Below are 12,671 nucleotides of genomic sequence, written 5' to 3' on the forward strand. Positions count from 1 at the left end.
ATTATTGTTGGACAATTGTAATAAATAATATCTCGCTTCCCTCTGCAAACTTGTCAAACTGGTAGGAGTCTTTTAGCCTCACCCAACAGAAATCTGTCCATACATATAACAGATGCTCCTCTTCTCTCTGTTTACTTTACCTCATGTTTCTTGATAAAACAATTTAGCTTGTGATCCAGTCTTTTCCTGGACCATCATACACATAGAGTGGCTGAGCAAAGAAGGTTCTTGAATAAAATCTCAGGTACCACCTGCAGTAACCTTGTGTATTTGGCACCCATTGTATGCCTAACCGTCCCTTGAAGGAAGGACCTCCCAAATCTGTGTCCCTTCTCCAGATTTCTTCCTTGATAATAAAGAAAGTTTTTTCTTGGGGGCAAAAATACACACATGCTTCACTCAAGTAGTAGCTTCATGAAAGGAGCCTTTATGCTAGTTGTGTTTCAATGAAACCTTTACACCCTGCTCTAATCAGGATGCTCACTTCGACTATTTTCTATTTAGTGATGTAGACACTTTAATCCAGAGCAGTTTACGAGACTGTAGACCTCTGGTAACGAACCCAGTACATTTCGTTTAGGAGTCAAACTTTCCTGCCACCTTGGTAATAGGCTTCTGATAACATGAATATATTAAAGTGTATTTCTGATCCGTAGGGATGTCTGACTGACGACAGTGAACCTGTCTTGCAGAAATTGTTGTTACCCTTACCCCAGTGGTTCCCAATCTGGGGGTCGGGTCCCCCTGAGGCATATGGGGTCACAGGAGATTGCTGACACAAGTAGATAGTTCATCAGTCCCATTTGATGATGACCCAGCAGATTAAAGCCGATTTTCACACTTAAAAAGGAAACAACCATTGGGAAATGATGAACTAACCTAGCAGTTTGTACCAGGTAAATGATCTATCATATTATTATTATTATACAAAACACAATTTGGGTCACAAACGTTGTCTTTTGCTTGAATAATTTACTAATCACGTACTGACAACTTATTGTACTCTGCTGTCAGCTACTGATGCCCTATTAAATTGCATGTTGTTTTTGAGACCTTTGGATTAACTGAATAAAGAATAGGAGGGGGCTAATATTTCTTTGTCTTTTCAAACACCTAGTGTCACACATAGAAAGCTGTTGCAACCAATAAAAATAAGATGGTTCAAATGTTACACATTGCGATTTTAAACTAAAAAAACAATGGCACAAAAGCAAGATGAACTAACATAACACAAACAACTCACTAATATGACCAAAGGGTCATCACAACCTACCCGCAGCGTAGGAAGCGAGAGTCAAGAGAGGACAGGTGCTCACTGAATGATTTATTCAGTTTTTCTATACTTATTACAGAAAAACAGTGCGTAGGTAGGTCTACCACATGGGCAGATAGGGGCAGGCATCCCTTCTGCAGTTATAACATATGTATAACTATACCAATAACATATTTATATAAAAGTTTTATCGTTGTCCAATGAGGTATATGGGTGGAATCCTTGAGTTTGTGTTATCGACAAACCGCTAACTGGATTCCTCTGATATTCCAGATGTTTTGCAGACACAAATTTTTAATCGTGCCCTCCTGTAACTATACCGGGTAATTATTGTTGGACAATTGTAATTACTAATATCTCTGTGAACTTGTTAAACTGGTAGGAGTCTTTAACCTCACCCAACAGAAATCCGTCCAGACCTATAACAGAGGCTTCTCTTCTCCACAATGCCATCGTTTTTATTTTTTCTGTTTTCTAACAACCTCATGTTACTTGATAAAACTGTTTTGCTTGTGATCCAGTCTTTTCCTGGACCACCATACACATGCAGTGGCTGAACAAAGAAGGTTCTTGAATAAAATCTCAGGTACCACCTGTAGGAACCTTGTGTATTTATGGCACCCATTGTATGCCTAACCGTCCCTTGAAGGAAGGACCTCCCAAATCTGTGTCCCTTCTCCAGATTTCTTCCTTGATAATAAAGAACATTTTTTTCTTGGGGGCAAAAATACACACATGCTTCACTCAAGTAGTTGCTTCATGAAAGGAGCCTTTATGCTAGTTGTGTTTCGATGAAACCTCTAAACCCTGCTCTAATCAGGATGCTCACTTCGACTATTTGCTATTTAGTGATGTAGACACTTTAATCCAGAGCAGTTTACGAGACTGTAGACCTCTGATAACGAACCCAGTACCTTTCGTTTAGGAGTCAAACTATCCTGCCCCCTCGGTAATAGGCTTCTGATAACATGAATATATTAAAGTGTATTTCTGATCCATAGGGATGTCTGACTGAGGAAAGTGAACCTGTCTTGCAGAATTTGTTGTTAACCTTACTAATAGTGAAATGAATCCCATTTTCGTCAGCGTAACATTTGGTTTGGTTGGCCACATTAGGCCTGTAGCGTGTGTTACACAGACAGGTAAGATATGGCTCCCCTCCTCTTGCAACACATTTATCTTTCTGTTGGGAATATGAAAACACAATTTGGGTCACAAACGTTGTGGCTGGCATACTTTGTGGCTCATCACGTACTGATAACTTATTTTATTCTGCTAGCTTCAGCTACTGATGAAGCCAGTTACTGATTTTGAAAATGGGTAAAGGAACTATATGAATGTCTCCAAAATGTGGGTTTATGATTGACACTTAAATGAACGTTATTAATGGTTGTCGCGGTGTGATTGGCTGGATTCCTCACGCCCATCATCACCATATCTGTTGAGGACGAACCTGCAGTGTCTGGACAGAAGCAGAAGAACCTACCGCCAGCATGCTCAAGGCTGTCCCTCGCTTGACAAGCGTACCACATGTTGGTAGCAGAATGTCGAAAACTTGTAATTTGGTCGCTTTGGCCAAATTCCACCGTGCCAGTGGTAAGTTTACGCCATGTTTGTTGTTTCAGGCTTGCTAAAACAACAACTTAAAACTATTGGAAAAGTGCCAGCTGCTACTAGTCTGCAAACTTCTTTAAATGTAAAATACAAATGCATCATGTAGGTGTTTTACACTTGCTTTTTAATTGTATTTACTTATTATAACTACTGTGTCTTTTTGTACTACATAGATGACCCTTGCCTTGTCATAAAGAAATCACTGTGCATAATGACCACGTTATACTGCACATCTGATGATATACTATAGCAAACACATTGAGTGATATGTTCCAAAATGTGAGCTGTGCGTGAAAAGGGATTTTAAATGAATGATTTAAAATAGATCATCTCTTTCCGCAATACCTTTCCAGGGGCAGCCTGTCAGAAAGCAGCACACAAGTCGCATGACCTTCCTCCAATGCCTCCCTGTGACTTCAAACCTCTGGAACATCAAGTGAGAACCTGGTTAACTAGTGAACCAATGATTTGTGTGGACTTGTGAAGTGTGGAGAGTACAATTAAATGTGTGGATAGGCAAACAACAAAAATGATTTACATGATCTATCGCTCTCTCTCTCTCGCTCCTCTCTCCCTCTCTCTCTCTCTCTCTCTCTCCCTCTCTCCCTCTGTCCCTCTCTCTCTGTCCCTCTCTCTCTCTCTCTCTCTCTCTCGTTCTCTCTGCAGGGAATGTCCAAGCAGCGCATGATGGAGATCCGAAAGCTCAACTGCCAGCCCATCACCATGAAGGTGACCTACTACAAGAGCCCGGTGTTCATCCACCAGGGCCACATGCAGTGGCTGTGGGACGTGGACGGCAAGCGCTACCTGGACTTCTTTGCGGGAGTGGCCACCGTCAGCGTAGGACACTGCCATCCGTGAGACCCACACCGCCCCATGTTTAGATTAAATCTGTACATTACTGTGTATAAATAAAATATAACATTTATACATATATAAATATTGCGTTCAGGAAAGTGAAGAGACAGGAAAGCAGGTTGGAAAAAAGATGGAATGACTAGCAGCATAGCGTCACAGGTTGGAATTAAACCTGGGTCATTACAGGGGCATACTGCCTTCATGGTAACAGCACTAGCAAGTTGAGCCATCGAGCCGGGCAGAGTGAGCTTAGCCCAAGGAGGTAGAGCGGGTTGACTTGTAAACAGAAGGTTGCTAGTTCAATCCCGGGCTCCTCCTAGCTGAGTGTCATGTGTCCCTGAGCAGGACACCTGACCCTAACTGCTCCCAACAAGCTGGCTGTCGCCTGGCATGGTCGACTCCGCCGTCGGTGTGTGAACATGTGTATGCATGATTATAGGTCACTTTGGATAAAAGTGTCCGAAAAAGCTAAATACTGTTACGTATTTTAAGCACATAAGCTGCCACCACATAGCCACAAGGAAGCAGAATCGAACACACAAGCTGCATTACCTCCACATAGCCACAAGGAAACAGGATCAAACATATAAGCTGTAATTACCTTCACATAGCCACAAGGAAGCAGGAACAACATATAAGCTGCAATAACTACTCCAGCCACAGATGCCAGCACCTTTAGACAGGTGAGGAAGCCGGAGCCAATACGTTATATAGGCCACGCCTACTTCACATAGGCCACGCCTACTTGATACAAACGGAGAGCGGGAGTCAGATGCGGTCAGAGACATAAGGCAGACCCGTTGACAGCCCCGGGAAAGTCCCCCGGGGCTGTAAGATAGCTCTGTGGTATCTCTCTCCACGGGTGTTAAATACAATTCCCCTTTTGCTTCATAGTTACCATACCGAAATACTTTAACAAATAAAGTGAGTTAAAAGCGACCCGGATTGAACTACTTTCTTCAAGAACACGACAATACCCTTAATGTAAATGCGCCGCTAAGCAATTCTTCCATGTATTTCTTTTGTAACAGGAAGGTGACGGCTGTCGCGGTGGCCCAGATGAAGAGGTTATGGCACACGACCTGCATCTACGTCACCCCCCCTCTGCAGGAGTACTCTGAGAAACTGGCCTCCCTCCTCCCAGACCCCCTCAAGGTCAGAGGCGCCTGCAGCCCCTTTGTCGTTTTTGTAATCAGAAAATATATTGTAATAATAATTTGACTGTAAATACTACTTTATTGTCATTATTAGACATTGAAAATGCATTATTGACACCCTCAATCTCTTCGCCAACCATAACTATCAACATAAAGAAATGGAACATAAAATGCTAACAACCAAACTAAGAATATGCAATGAATAGTGGATAGTTTTAAATGAGACCAGCTTTAACAAACTTACTAACCAAATATCGGTTAGTACGAGCGGTGAAGGGATGGTCTTCTTCCTCCTTTAGGTGGTCTACCTGACCAACAGCGGCTCCGAGGCTAACGACCTAGCTATGCTAATGGCTAGACTTTACACGGGCAACCATGACATCATCTCCCTCAGGTAGATTAATTTAACTACTTTCATGGATATACATTTCATAATATGAGAATATATTTGTAAAGGCAAGTCAAGGCAGAAACACTTACCGCAATAAGTGTTTTTGATTGGCTGAAGTAGTTCAAGGGGCGGTCACTTCATACCACTAGTATGGTAAGAAGTGACATCACCTGGCAACGCTTGTATTTCATCCAGCCAGCTGGTTACATTTTGAGAATAAATAGCAATCTAAAAATAAAAAATAAATAAACGAATGACACACCTGTCTCTTCCAGAGGGTCATACCACGGTGGTAGCCAACAAACCATGGCACTGACCTCCAACTCGGCATACAAGTACCCCGTCGCCAACGGAGGCTGCACCACAGTACGTATGCGCTCGCACAGCTATGAGCAAACCCCATAATCATCAACACAGTGTCACTATTTCATCCTAAGGGGAAATAGAATAAGTGGTTAGGGTGGTTTTGATTGCCAGCTAAAAGGTTGCGTCGGCATCCATGAAGAAGATACCCAACCCGTGCATTAACTAACTCTCTTTAGGGGGGGAAACATCTGCCAAATACAAAATAATGATATACATAATAGAGTATGCGATTCCAGCTGACACGGCCTTTGTCCACCGAATAGACCATGTGTCCTGATGTGTTCAGAGGGCCCTGGGGAGGGAGTCATTGCCGGGACTCCCCGGTACAGACCATCCGGACCTGCGATTGCCCTCAAGGTAGCGCACAGCCGACAAAAAAAACTGTCTATTTCATGTTGTAAGATATTGACCAGACTGAATGTACATCAACAACATCCAACCTCCAAACTACATCCCTGTGCCCCAGCTGAGAGTGAACCCACACCTAGGGGTAGAGCCGGGTGATCTTTGACCCTCCGTCTATATTTAACATGGGACTGCAGTGTAGTATGGTCCGGTTAGCTCGTTCAACCATTGTGCAGCCAGGACAAGAAACACTCAGTGATTGGTTGATTGTGAGCAGGGGCGTCTCGTAGTGAGGTAGTAGCAAGCCATCAGAACCAATCAGAGAAGAGATGCCATTAGGCAGTTACAGAGCATAGCGGAAGGGCTGGGGTGTACTAAGACCTACACACAAAAAAAATACATTTCGTTTTAAACTGAATCACATCTCTCCTCTCTCTGCGTCATCTAGGTCAATGCATGGCCAACGATAAGTATATCGGGCAACTTGACGAGACGTTTGCCACCAGCCTTCCTTCTCGTGTGGCTGGGTTCTTTGCGGAGCCTATTCAGGTACCCGCCACACGTGTTTGTGAATATGTCTCAATGCTGCAGTGCAAATACAGAATTCATACCGTTGAACTTTTAAATAATATTCTCTGAAATATGTAATCTATATTTGTGTTGTTTTGGACTTGGCTGTGCAGGGCATGGGTGCGGCGGTGCAATACCCCAAAGACTACCTGAAGCAGGCCTACAAACGGGTGCGGGAGAGAGGAGGCGTCTGCATCGCTGATGAGGTGAAATAAACACCCCCCCCCCCCCCCGTTTACGTCACTTTGTGTGGGATTTCATATCACTCCTTTTTCAGATTGCAGAATATTTGAGCATAATTTTAATTGCATAATTTAATTTAATCTATTTCATGTTTTAGCGCAAGTCAATGGTAAATCGGTGTCTCAATGGTTGTTTATTTGCCCCAGCAATTAGTGCACAAAAGTAAATAAGTAAAACTGCTACTCTTGACTTGTGATCATCCGGCCTGGTGAATGTGGAGACTGTACAATGCACTTCATGTGTGGAAGGAGTGTGCTGGTTGTATCTGAATCTTAAAAACGGTCAATGTAATATCGCCCCTGTTCAGATCGCTGAATATTTTAGCACAATTTTATTGCATCCATTTTACTTTTATTTCGTTTACTTTGTCATTTACTTTGTGATCCCATTATCATTCATACTCCCGACGAATAGATGTTAGGGTTAGTTGTTACAACACAATAGATTGTAGAAGGTGGTGTAGGCCAGATTTGAGGGATGTGAAGAGAGAAGGCAAATAAGAGCAGAAGAGAGCAAGATGTTTTAACCGAGCGTGCAATCATCCACCTGTGATTACCATGCAAGATGGACTCCCAGAGCCAGGGTAGCGATACCCTGATTGGTCAGAAATGAGCCGGGAGCAGTTTATAATTCAGATTGTCTCATACAGAAGCCTGCACGTTCAACTCACAAGCCATTTCATGGTTTTGCCATTTAAAACAGATTACACTCAAATAAAAGTCCTTGACACTACAACCTACAGCACCTTTAACCAAACAAATTGAACAATCATAAAGCAGCTAAAGCGCACTTGACATATTTTTAAATCCACCAGGTCCAGACTGGATTTGGACGAACCGGGAGCCATTTCTGGGGTTTCCAAGGCCACGAGTTGATGCCTGATATAGTGACCATGGCAAAGGGCATCGCTGGTGGCTTCCCTATGGGGGCGCTTGTAACGACACCGGGTGAGACCGCACCACAACAACTACCAAGCCTTCAGAAAAATTGAGATGAAACAAGCCCTTTGTTGGTAATTATTGAATAGTTAATAAACGTAATCCTTAATGAATTACATAAGTGTTTCTTGTGAAAGAGCCAATGAGGCATGTACTGCAATGAACTCAATGTCCTCCTTCTGATTGTTGGTGCACATGGAGTTCGTTGGCTTGAACTCCATGTGCTCTTTTGAGTTTCAAAATAAGAGCAGGTTTAGTTCCCAGTTACAAAAGTCTGTGTTTGGATGTTTTCCTGTTTTCTTACTGATTCTTCGATAAAGACATGGCCCTGGATGTCAGGTAACTGTAAATATATAATTATATTATAATAATAATATTATATTTTAGTATATGCTACACGTGAACCTCCTAAGATGGCGCAATTTGATTGGTTCGCTATCTCGGGATATTGGGCAATATCCTATGATTGAGATCTCGAACTCGGGATATTGATTTCATCGCGTGAAGGTCGTGTGATCACGCTAATAAAAAACAATAAACCACTAATGAAAACAAATAAATCCCAGCAAAAAGTGTTATCTTGTTTATTTTTGGAGCGTTCGCGATACTAAAACAATTATTCACCTCAGACTCCGTGAATAGCGTATGAACACTATTTACTTCGCCTTCGGCGAATAATTGTTAAATAACTATTACAAAATACAATCCAGTGTCCATGGTGATTCGGGTCCCTATGGTTTGTAGCAGCAATTAGTACACACAGGTAAATAATTATAATAAGTAAAACTGCTACTCTTGACTTTTGATCTTCTGGGCAGGTGAATGTGTAACGATGGCGACTGTGCAATCCACTTCAGTTGTGGCAGGAATGGGCTGGTTGTATCTGAATCTTATACCGGGTTAATGCAATAGAGTGTTGACCCCGACCTTGACTACCATGAGCACTGTTGAGTTAATTGTACGGTGTGAGAGATCCTGACTCTCGAGTACTGATTGTCTTTGCTCATTTTCTTCTAAGAAATCGCTGCTGCCTTCAGCAAGGGAGCTCATTTCAACACGTACGGAGGAAACCCCATGGCCTGCTCCATCGCCTCATCCGTCTTGGACGTGGGTATTCATTGTGTTGTTTCATTTAGTACATTAACTACAAAAGTTGGACATTGAAATCTAGGTCAGAGGTCTTCAACAGGGGGTCCGCGACCCCTAGGGGGTCTGGGAGGTACTGCAGGGGGGGCGCGAAGGTTTTGGTTGATTAGACATTTTTTTTATATTCCCCCCGCAATTTTTTCCACAAATTGAAATGTCTTTAAATAGACATTAACATGAATCCAACACACTAGCCGCGTTTACATGGACACTTCTAATCAGAATAGATCTATTCCTATCATGCGATCCGAATGTACTATATATATGGCATTTACAAAAGTGGTAAGCGTACGTTCGTACGTACGGTCTCTCGCACACACCTGACACACCTGGATTGGCTGCGACATTGTTATTTATTTGATTTTAGTGAAAGCCCAGCAGGAGAGCTTTTCTCTGCCTGCTCCTTCAATTAAGAAGGACAGCACAGCGACCTCAGTTTCTCGTCCGGTCTTTATATCTACCCCCTCCTCCGCCACAAACAATACGTATTTGGAGGAAAGTGCGCAGCGAAGACTATTGGGAGAGAGGGAGTGCTGTTATGTAAGGGATAATGTACAGATCGCGGTCATTAAGCGATCAGCAGAGAAATAGTCCGCCAAAGACGTCAAAGACGTCATTGACGTTGCTTAGCAACCGGACACGCTGGGGTTGATAAGTTACCGGACTACTCGCGGAGTGCTAAGAAAGACACTAACAAACATCACTAATTTTCGTTTCCACATCACGTTTTAAAAATGTCCATTTGAATTGCTTTTATGCATGATTACATGCAATTGACAGACTTTGTTGATCTTGGCAGGTATCAGTTCATGTTATGTTATGTTTATGAATGGCAGTGGCATGGCCATCCTACTCACTGTACCTTGCACATGTTTAAAATGAAGACATAAATATATGAACCTGTGTACTACTTTGAATATCTTAGTATTGAATGCAAAATAACAAGGTACATTTATACATGGCACTATAGGACCAGTTTAATATAAAACACAATTTAATATATAAGTAGGGGGTCTCCGCTCCATCTCTCCATCAGTTTGGGGGTCCTTGGCCTGGAAAACGTTGAAGACCCCTGATCTAGGTAACAGTGAACCACCACCAACTGTTGTAAAACAATTATTTTCTAAAATACTCCCCCCCCTCCATTCCTCTCGACAGGCTATAAAAGAGGACGGCACGCAGCAGAACAGCCTCGTCGTGGGCACCTATCTCCTGACAGAGCTAGCCAAGCTCCGCGACAAGCACGAGATCATCGGCGACGTCCGCGGCAAGGGCCTGCAGATCGGGGTTGAGATGGTGGAGGACAAGGTGAGGGCCAAGGGCCCAGAGCTGGACTTTGTACCTGGGAAGGGTTGACGTAAGACGCACCTTTCTCTCTCTCTTGCTCGCACACGGGCTTGTTCAACGTGCAGAGGAGGAGAAAATGTCGGTCTTTGACAAATCCCTTCAAAGAGCCTCTCAGCCCGGTGTCCCCTGGGTGCATGGTTCTGGAGAGAGCCGCGGCGAGGTGAACCATTATCCTGGAGTGGCAGTCGTGTAGTTTGCTGCCATTAGTGATTGAGGGAACCGAAATGTTTTGCTACTCTTCTTCTGAACCGCAAACGAGTTATGCTGTAACCCTGGTAACAGCGTGTGTGTGTGTGTGGGGGGGGGGGGGGGCGATAATAGTCGTGGTGGTTTTCTCTTTGTTGTATTGGGTGTTCTTCTGAACGGTTAATAGGATCACTTGATGACCCATTAGGTGAGCAGAACTCCTCTGTCTCCCGCGGCCATGAGCGACATCTTTGAGGACACCAAGGATATGGGGGTGCTCATAGGGAAGGGAGGCGTGTATGGACAGGTGAGAGACACCTTTACTGTATAATACCTCTTTCTGTTACTGTTTAGTCATTCATCAGACCCTTACTGTTACTATCTACTCATAAATCTGCTTACTTTATTACTATTTAGCCATTTAGGAGACCCTTACTGTTACTATATAGTCATTTAGCCGACCCTTACTCTACAACAACGAAGTCATTCAGCAGACCCTTGCTCTATCAATATTATATTTGTAATATTATATTTAATTTAGCACTGCTTTAAGTCTCTTTGATTAAAAATGAATCTTAGATGCATGTTAATAAGCAGCTGAGGGGTAGGGGCATCCTAAAGGAGGCCTACTGGTAGGCTGCATGCATTGGGGAATTTACTTTTAACCTTTTTAATGCTGCACCTCATCATCACCGTTGCTTTGGTTATGACTAAAGAGCTTCAGGGTCCAGCCTCCGATGTGCGTCACTAAGGACGACGCGGATTACTTCCTGGCGGTCTTCGACAGATCCATCCAGAACTACATGGACAGACGATAGCAACAACCACCTGTGGCCCGTCTCCAAACATACGACTGCAAGAAGGAAACCCAACTCAACACCGACCAATCGTTTTTTATAGCCCCAGCGTTGTGGGTCAAAGGTCAAATACATGTTGTCAGTGTCTGAATGTTTTTTTTTATTTTTTAGTCCAGCCTCTGTCGTGGCTGCTCGGATGAAGGCTGTGGTCAACCTGCCACCAGGTCATGTGAGAAGCATTGGATTTTAACACCAGAGAGAAGCCACCTGTCAATCAGCTTAGCGCCAACAAATAACGCTATTGAGAGATAGAAAGAGAGAGATGGAGAATGAGACATTTAGAGGAAGAAAGATGGATAGATTTATAGACTACGCGAGATAGAGATGAGAGACAGACAGATGAAGTGTGTGGAAAAGTGATCACTTATCTTGATAGCAATTATTACGCTGTATGAAGAAAGAATCATGTAAATTAGCTGGTTTTTAAAATGAATATTGGAATCTGGCTGTAGGAACACATTTTATGATTCACAAATTGTACTTCAATACTTTCATTGTATATCTTTGGATTTTAATATAGTCATCTGGCACGGTTATGTTTAGATTTGATATAACAAATTAGTCTTTGGACCGACCACCCATTTTTAATCATGTACAGCCCAGATTGTATTAGAATGAGGTTTGATTTGGGCAAATTTCAGTCCAATATGTATATGGCTCGCATGTCACATGCTGTGAATGATTAAATAATTTTAAAAAAGGCTGCTATTGTTGATGGGAAAAGGAAAATAGGAAGCGGAATCTATCGGACCGAATCGTTTGTTCCTTCTGAAAGGTTCACCTGCGTTAAAGACTCTTACTTTCGGACGTAGAACAAAGTTCATTATTTCTAATGAAGAACACGTAGATGTACAGAAAAAACAATCTCTTAAATATAGGCTACAATGCACAACACTCACCGCCACACGGAAAACTAAAAGCATCTCAGAGCCCTTGTTGAGATGTCTGTGTGTCCATTTCCCCTTCCCTCTCATGGACCTATTAAAGAACCCTCTGAGGTAAGGGTAATTTCCATCTTCGGATCCATGCAAAAGTCAAACCCCTTATGGGGTCCTGCACACGATCTGTTATCTGGGTTTCTTCGTTTCCTTCTTGCTCTTGGGGGCGGAGCCAGAGGAGGAGAGCCCCGTTACAAAAAGATCCCAGGGCGACGGAATTCGGTGGATAGAAACAAGGGGCCCCATGTCGCTCCCTGACCTAATTGGAATGCAATGTGCCTACCCGTAAAACAAAACTCGCTTATAGCTTAATGTATTTTTGTAATTAGGGGAAAGCTTTGCTTTATTGTGATTTTGAAAATGGGTAAAGGAACTATATCAATGTCTCGAAAAAAGTGGGTTTATGATTTACACTTAGGTGAACGTAAATAATGGTTGTCGC

At 42.9% G+C, this 12,671-nt stretch overlaps 1 protein-coding gene across 1 annotated transcript; it reads left to right on the top strand.

The window, feature by feature from the left end:
- Positions 1–4,535: 4,535 nt before the first annotated feature.
- Positions 4,536–11,926, top strand: LOC307089801 (alanine--glyoxylate aminotransferase 2, mitochondrial-like). The gene is made up of 12 exons (XM_079756231.1): positions 4,536–4,669; positions 4,777–4,900; positions 5,202–5,296; positions 5,569–5,659; positions 5,923–6,016; positions 6,453–6,553; positions 6,688–6,780; positions 7,632–7,764; positions 8,774–8,862; positions 10,060–10,209; positions 10,643–10,741; positions 11,151–11,926. The coding sequence occupies exons 2-12, from the start codon at positions 4,805–4,807 to the stop codon at positions 11,250–11,252; spliced, it is 1,143 nt and encodes a 380-aa protein (XP_079612357.1). The 5' UTR covers positions 4,536–4,669; positions 4,777–4,804; the 3' UTR covers positions 11,253–11,926.
- Positions 11,927–12,671: the final 745 nt, after the last annotated feature.

This window comes from Pollachius pollachius, assembly GCF_949987615.1.
Source record: "Pollachius pollachius genome assembly, chromosome: 18".
Classification (NCBI taxonomy): Eukaryota; Metazoa; Chordata; class Actinopteri; order Gadiformes; family Gadidae; genus Pollachius; species Pollachius pollachius.

Bases quoted from the DNA above. Each gene is read 5' to 3' on its own strand.
- LOC307089801 (XM_079756231.1), top strand. From the start codon at position 4,805: ATGAAGAGGTTATGGCACACGACCTGCATCTACGTCACCCCCCCTCTG. The intron at 5,297-5,568 runs GTAGATTAATTT...TGTCTCTTCCAG, and splicing joins CATGACATCATCTCCCTCAG to AGGGTCATACCACGGTGGTA. The intron at 6,781-7,631 runs GTGAAATAAACA...TAAATCCACCAG, and splicing joins GCGTCTGCATCGCTGATGAG to GTCCAGACTGGATTTGGACG.